This window comes from Ovis canadensis, chromosome 1, assembly GCF_042477335.2.
Source record: "Ovis canadensis isolate MfBH-ARS-UI-01 breed Bighorn chromosome 1, ARS-UI_OviCan_v2, whole genome shotgun sequence".
Taxonomy (NCBI): Eukaryota; Metazoa; Chordata; class Mammalia; order Artiodactyla; family Bovidae; genus Ovis; species Ovis canadensis.
Window position 1 is genome coordinate 261,720,786 of NC_091245.1, and position 7,667 is coordinate 261,728,452.

Here is a 7,667-nt window from a genome sequence, read left to right on the forward strand (position 1 = left end):
AATCTAGCCCCTTAAGCCCTTTCCTCCATGCTGCCAGCTGGTTTTGTGTCTTACCCCATCTTTCCTCTTAGTCCATGTTTTCCTCATATTTCCTGAGCAAAACTGCTTCTGTGGGTTGGAATCAGTTTTCTAGAGCAGGCTCTTTTATCATTTACTGCTGATGTTCGTGTCCCTTTAGGAATAGATGCATGCTATCTTCTGTTTGCTTCAGTGAATTGGAGGTGATTTTTCCACTCCTTTGCCCTCAAACAAGCACAGGTTCACCATTCTGCTCTCCCCTCCCTGTTAACCCCAACTCTGCCTACATCCTTACCTGGAATGAGTCCTGGACAACTGGAGGTTGTAAACTGATCAGTCTGTCCTTCATGAGCCAGAAGAGCCTGGGGGTCCAGGGGTATGGGTAAGTGGCCTTCCCAGCAGTTTTTCCAGAGGCTTTTTTTTTTTTTTTTCCTACTGAAAACCCCACCAAAGTCATCTGAGTGGAAGGAGAGAAATCCTCGCCACTGTATCTGCTAGGAATGCCTGTGGAGGGTAACAGGACCTGGTGGGGAGCAGGGCTGAGAAGCCCACAAGACAGACTCCTTTCTCTGCTTTCAGGCCTCTGACAGGCTGCCTTTACCTGGAGGGAATCTGAACTTTCCCTTTTGTGTATCTGCCTCCCGCAGAGTCAGAAAATAGGGGATGGGGGGTGGAGGTGGGGAAGGAACGAGGCCATTGTTTCTCTTCCCAGGAGTTTTCTGTGGCCTTTGGGCCACAGTGGATGTTTCTCTATGCCATGTCCTTCCTTCTCAGAAGTGAACATGTTTTAGGTATAATCCCCCACCTCCTGCCCTCTGCCCATCTCTAAGGCAGGTCAAAGCCCAGCGTTCATTAGTTGGGCTCAAATTCTGCTGACATTCACCAATTTCATCACAGTTTCTCTAGTTTTTTTCCCTCCTGTTCATTTTTTCTGTGTGGAAGAAAGTGTTTGGGGGAAAAAAGTACCCTGTACAATAAACTAAAGTCACAGGCACCTCTTCCCACATCTGCATGTCTGCCCTGGTCTGGTTCACTCAGAAAGCTTTGGGCCGAGCAACCAGGAAGGTGGCAGGCACTCTCCTCAAACATTTCTGATCAAAGCAGCAGCTCTACCAGAAACTCAATCACACCATGTTTCTGCAAATGACTCAAATTTAGGTCTCAACACATCCAAAATGACCTTGATTCCACCCCCTCCAAAAGCTCATGTGATTCCCTTTTAGCTCTGCTGGGCTTTTCCTTCATCCATAATTTGAACAAGTACAATCAAAGCTTTAACTTTTCCATTGTCATGTACAGATGTGAGAGTTGGACCAAAAAGAAGTGTATGTGCTTAGTCATTCAGTCTTGTCTGACTGTTTCAACCCCGTAGACCGCCAGGCTCCCCTGTCCATGTAGATCCTCCAGGTAAAAATACTGGAGTGGGTTGCCACGCCCTCCTCCAGGGCATCTTCCCAACCCAAGGATTGAACCCAGGTCTCCTGCATTGCAGGTGAATTCTTTGGCTCAGTGCCAAAGAATTGATGCTTTGGAACTGTGGTGCTGGATAAGATCATTGAGAGTTCTTTGGACAGCAAGGTCAAACCAGTCAATCCTAAAGGAAATCAACCCTGAATATTCATTGGAAGAACTGATGACGAAGCTGAAGCTTCAGTACTTCGGCCACCTGATGTGAAGAGCTGACTCATTGGAAAAGACCCTGATGCTGGGAAAGATTAAGAGCAAGAAGAGAAGGTGGTGACAGAGGATAAGATGGCTGAATGGAATCACTGACTCAAAGGACATGAGTTTGAGAAAACTCAGGAAGATAGTGAAGGACAGGGAAGCCTGACATGCTGCAGTTCGTGAGGTCGCAGAGTCAGACACGACTTGGTGACTGAACAATAATTTGAACAACTTAAGACACCAACTGAAAAGTCACCCCTGAGTACTCTCTCCGTCCTCCAGCCAGCCCATCAAGGGCTTGTCAATGCTGCTGCCATCTCTCAAGCATCCCCACTTCTCCACCTCTCTGCCATCCAGGCCCAGATCAGCACCACTTGCCACATCCCTCCTACCCTCTCCAGGCCTCGTTCCACACTCCTCCCCGCTGACCATGGCCTGTGGGCCTCTGTATGTCTGGTTCCTGCTTTACTTTCCCTTGGTTACTTTCTTTGTTTTTTTAAGTATTTATTTGGCTGTGTCAGTTCTTAGTTGCAGCATGTGGGATATTTCATTGTGGCACTTGGGCTTAGCTTCCACGCAGCATGTAGGATCTTCCTGGACCAGGGATCCCCTGCATTGACAGGTGATTCCCAAACACTGGACCACCAGGGAGGCCCCTCCCCTTGCTTACTTTAGTCTAATTATACTGGTCCTTCAATTTCCCAGACCATGCTCTGGTAAAGAAGGCTGCAAATTCTTGGCATCACCCCCTGCCACCCTTAATTGAGAAGTGGAGTCTCATTTCCTACCTTTGTTTTAGGATAATTTGCCAAGATTCCTCCTCAGGGCCTTAATATCCAGAATTCTCTCCCCACACTCCTCTCTGGCTCCATTCTTCAACCTAAATGCTCTTCATAGGCCCTTCCAGGCCACCTCAACTAAAAGTGAAAATAAGAAGGTGGAACCTACAGCTGTCCATTATTTAATTCTTAATGTTGTTCAGTTGCGCAGTTGTGTCAGACTCTTTGTGACCCCATGGACTGCAACACGCCAGGCCTCCCTGCCCCTCACCATCTCCCAAAGTTTGCCCAGTTTCATGTCTATTGCATCAGTGATGCCATCCAGCCATCTCATCCTCTGATGCCCTCTTCTTCTGCCCTCAATCTCTCCCAGCATCAGGGACATTTCCAGTGAGACAGCTGTGCACATCAGATGACCAAGACTGGACCTTCAGCTTCAGGCCTTTTGAGTATTCAGGGTTGAGTTCCCTTAAGATTGACTGGTTTGATACAGACATATAGACATAAATAAAACAAGCAAATAAGCATCATAATTGACTGTATCGTCCTCTCTAGAGCAGGGGTTGAAAACCGTGGCCCACACCTTTTAAAATGGTTTTACTGCAACAGTCACACCCATTGTCCATTGCTACTTTGCCATGGCAGTTATGCAGTGGCTACAAATGCCATGCGTCCTACCCAGCCTCAGATACCTCCCATTTGGCTCTTTAAATACCCTGGCTGCACAGAGAGTAAAATCTGCAGCTCTTTCATCCTTAGATCAACAGTACCTAATACAGTTAATTGGTTGAAGGGACTGAAGAGCTCTGAAGCCTGGCTATAAGCCCTTCTTTCCTAGGGGGCTCTTTGTGTTGCAGCTGGGCACAGCCAGCTCCCTTCACTGTCCTCAGAGTCTAAGGGGTCCCAAATGAAAACCCTGGAGGAGATGCACCAGAACCCAGGAGTCTTAAGTCCAAGGTCAGTCCAAGGAGGCCAAACCCTTTTCTCATCCCTTCTGCTGTTTCAGAAAAAGACAGGGGGTAGGTTAGGGCCCTCTACCAGCTTTCGGGGGATACTGCTCTGACCAACCCCTTAGGCAAGGATGAAACATACTTTCGGGGGAAAAACAGGTCCCTCTGCTTCTCTGCTTTCTCTACCAAGTATGGGCTGGGCTAGACCCTGGGAACAGCCATGTAGGAATGTGGAGACTCTCCCTGGTTCAGAAGCTCCTCCCCAGCAAGGAAGTGGGTATGCTGATATGCCACTTCCTGCTTAAACTGGATATCACAAGGGATAGAGGAGGCATCAGCTTATGTGTCCGCTTCGTTGCTCAGCTGTGTCCAACGCTTTGTGACCCCATGGACTGTAGCACGCAAGGCTCCTCTGCCCATGGGGATTCTCCAGCCAAGAATACTAGAGTGGGTTGCCATGCCCTCCTCCAGGGGATCTTACCAACCCAAGGATAGAACCCAGGTCTCCCGCACTGCAAGTGGATTTTTTACTGTCTGAGCCACCAGGGAAGTGTGTGCACAAATATAAAGAAAAGAGGAAGTCTCTGAGAATGTCAGGCCCCCGGGATGAGCTGCAGATTTTTGCCATTGATGCCATGAGTCACCAAGGGGTCCTCTGCTCAGAATATATTACATACTCTTTTAATCTGTTATCATCTATGCAGCCCAGGCCCAGAAGAGAAAACATTCCCTTTTTCCTCCCTGCCTCCCCAGTACAAAGGGCTGATCTCAGGCAGGTTTCATGGGTCCATGGAGGGCTGCCTCTAGGGAGGAGTTGAAATCTTAAGGTGTGCAAAAGAGCCAGGTTCCAGCAGTCCCAGGTTCTGGACGGCTTCCAGCAGCTGTTCCCGTGCATTTCCAATAAAGGTATTCTCCAGGAAGGCAGGCAGGCCTCCCACACCATCTCGCAGGGTATACAGGGGCACCCGCACCAGGCCCAGCACCTGGGAAAGGAAGGAGACAGGAGACTCTGGAAATTCAGGGAGCTTATCCCAGCCAGATCTTTCTAGATCAGAGGTCTCACCCCTTATTAGTTCAAAATAACCAGACCTGAGCATGCACACCTCTGGGGACGTAGAGGGCACAGGTCTTTGCAGACAACCCAGGTCATGCTATACATCTCACAAATGCCAACCCGTCCCACACCACCTTAGTGGCTCCCACCTCCAAAACGCATGCTACACCAGTTTCTCAAATTTTGGTACCCAAAGCTGCCACATTAGCACTGTTTAGGAACTTTTGAAAAATTCAAATTCTCATGTCTTTCTCCCCTGCCCAGCTGAGCAATTATGGGAGTGGGGTCAGTAATCACTGTTTTAATGAGCCTCTTAGATGACCCTGATTAGCATACACAATCTGTCCCTCTCTCCCCTAGCCTAAGTGCCAAAGTTTTCCAAAAACCATCAGGCAAGAAAAGCATAAGGCCTAAAGTGCCAAGTCTGCCATTTTAAAGTGGCAGCAGAAGAGTGACTTGGATGGCTGAGTTTTAGAAAGACAACGCAGAGGCCTGTAAAGAGGGGAGAGGGCAAGATCTTTGCAGGGAGGCCAGGTTGGCTGTAACTATATCACCCAGACCCCAACTACATGAGGAAACAGCGGGGACAGGCCTTCCGGGGCTGGAGGAGGCGGGGTGGGGTCCTGGGCTGGCCCCACCTCCAGCCCGTGGTCTCGGGCGCGCGGCGCGCCCATCTCCACCGCAGTCAGCTGCTCCAGGGTCAGGAGCTTAGTGTAGAAGTGCGCCACAACGCGCGGCCGCGACCCAGCGTGGGAGCTGCGGTAGTCAGCGCGCTCCACACGAAAGGCGGCCGCAGCCTCGCCCAGCTCCTCGCCCAACTCGCGATTCAGCCCGTCCTCCAAGCTGCCGTCGCGCAAGTCCACGAAGCCGCCAGGGAAGCCCAGGCGCCCATCAAAGCGCATCTGCATCTGTGGGAGAGGGAAGCTGGGATGGCCGGGGACGCCCAAGGCGGCGTGGCCGCGGGACGGGGGCGGGCGGTGGCCGGGAGCGCCCCCTCCTCACCAGCACGGCGTAGCGTAGCGGAATGCGGCCAAAGAGCAGCCCTGGGTCCGGTGCGTAGAGCATTGCGTGGCACGCGTGCCGCCAGCCCGGCCCAAGATGCAGGGCTTCCGCCAGCTCAAGCCTACGCATGCCGGCCATGGCCTGCCTTCCCCAGCTCTGCAGTGCAGAAGGTCCGGCAGGCGTGGGCCACCAGAACCAATCCCTGCAGGGCCCGGGGCGGGGCGCGGCGGCACGGACCAATTCCTGTAGGGCCTGGCGGCCAGGGCCAATCCCTGCGGGGCTCGGGCGAGACGTGGCAGCGGTGGCAGCCAATCAGAGCGGGACCTGCGGGGAAGGCGAAGGCCCAGTGGGGCATCTGGAAAGTGGCCCTGGGCCGGGGCGGGGGCTGCAGGAGTGGCAGGATCCTGGACGCAAAAGGAGTCCGGTGATAGTGCTGCAGTCACAGTCTAGCTTCAGGGTACTTCACCAGTGTTGGGATTGCTGAGTCGTGCGCAGAGGTTTTCTGCCCGAGTAGAGTTTAAGTGTCTAATTAGGGACAGGGATGCGTCCTGGGAACCGGAGGAGCCAGGTGGGCGTACTGGGAGCCACACCTGGTTAGTCTAGATGGTGCCCTGGGCCTGCGGTGGGAAGGGAATAGAGCAGAATTGGCTCAGAGCCTCGACCTATCCTGTACAGTTGGGACAGAGATGGGTTTAAGAGCCATCCTGAGGGTGCTACTGCAGGGACTCAGTAGCTGATTGAGTCGGTGGGGAGGGATACTTTGCCAGGGTGATGGCAGGGTTTCCGGCCTGGATGGATGGCGCTGTCACTTTCTGGGATGGGTATTATAGGATGAGGTGTGAGGGTGTAGTTCTGGTCAGGACTTGGGGGTGGCGGTAAGTGGTGGATAGAATGGACAGGAGAGATTTTCCCGGAAAGGGCTGTGCTTGAAACCCTGTGGGCGCAGGAAGGAGAGAGAGCAAAAGTCATAGGTAGAAGTGTCCAAGGCTTTCTAGGCTCAGACCATTGAAGGAAGGAAGGTGGGGAACAGCCCACCCCCAGAACTGGGGGCTCCTCAGGGCCTGATGCTGACTGAGGAACAGGGGTTCAGAATCCCGCGTTCTAAGCCTCCGCACCTTTTTTCAGGCCCTTCATTCTGTGTAGGTTCTCTCTTCATCAGCAGTCAGTATTTATTACATAAAGGATAGGAGGAGTCAGCTTCTTGAGAGAGGCTGGGCTTGGAGTCACAGCCTGTAAATGACAGAATGTGGTAAGAAAAAGCCCAAGAACCCTCCCAGACACAGGCTGGCTTTGGCAAAAGTCTGTCAACTCTCTCTGTTAAGTAGAACCTATACCAACCTATTGGGCTTCCTAGATGGCTCAGCGGTAAAGAATCTGCCTGCCAATGCAGGGGATGCCAGAGATGCAGGTTTGATCCCCGTGTTGGGAATATCCCATGGAGGAGGGCATGGTAACCCACGCAAGTATTCTTGCCAGGATAATCCCATGGACAGAGGAGCCTGGCAGACTGCAGTCCCTGGGGTTGCAAAGAGCCTAACACTGAGCAGGTAGGCACATACCAACCTATTAGGGATATTAAGAGACTTGGGGCACTCAGAGCAGTGCTAGGCATAGCAAATATAGCTATCTTTGGAGTTCAGGGTGGGCCAGAGAACTGTGTAAAGGCTGGCACTTGGAGCTCACCAGGCCTCAGCATGGGGTAGGGTGGGGTAGGGGGTGGGCGTGGAGTGAGGGATCATCTTTCCTAGCTTAGTCTTCTTAATAAATGGCAGAGATGGCATCTACTGACAGAGGCAGTTGAATCAAAGTGATGAAACTGTATGAGTGATATAAGTCATTCCCCTCTTAGAGTTCTAGAAAATCTAAGAAATATCCAGGGGTCTGGAAATTGCCAAGGTTAAACGATTAAACTTTGCAAAAAGCTCATAAAAACTGCCAGTTCCAGAATGTGAATTGGTGTAGCCACTGAGGAAAACAGTACAATGTTTTCTCAAAAAACTGAAAATAGAGCTACCACAGGGCCAACAATTCCACTCCTGGGTATATATCCAAAAACAAGACAAAGACAAACAAAAAAACACTTATTGAAATTGAAAAAGATACATGCACTCCAATGTTTGTGGAAGTATTATTTGCAATTGCCGACCAACCAGAATGTCCTCCGACAGACAAATGGATACAGAAGATGTGGTATAAATA

At 51.3% G+C, this 7,667-nt stretch overlaps 1 protein-coding gene across 1 annotated transcript; it reads right to left on the reverse strand.

The window, feature by feature from the left end:
- Positions 1-4,071: 4,071 nt before the first annotated feature.
- On the reverse strand, positions 4,072-5,708 carry NUDT16 (nudix hydrolase 16). Its single transcript, XM_069581121.1, has 3 exons — positions 5,469-5,708; positions 5,105-5,374; positions 4,072-4,395 (listed from the first exon to the last, which is right to left on the reverse strand). The coding sequence occupies exons 1-3, from the start codon at positions 5,604-5,606 to the stop codon at positions 4,216-4,218; spliced, it is 588 nt and encodes a 195-aa protein (XP_069437222.1). The 5' UTR covers positions 5,607-5,708; the 3' UTR covers positions 4,072-4,215.
- Positions 5,709-7,667: the final 1,959 nt, after the last annotated feature.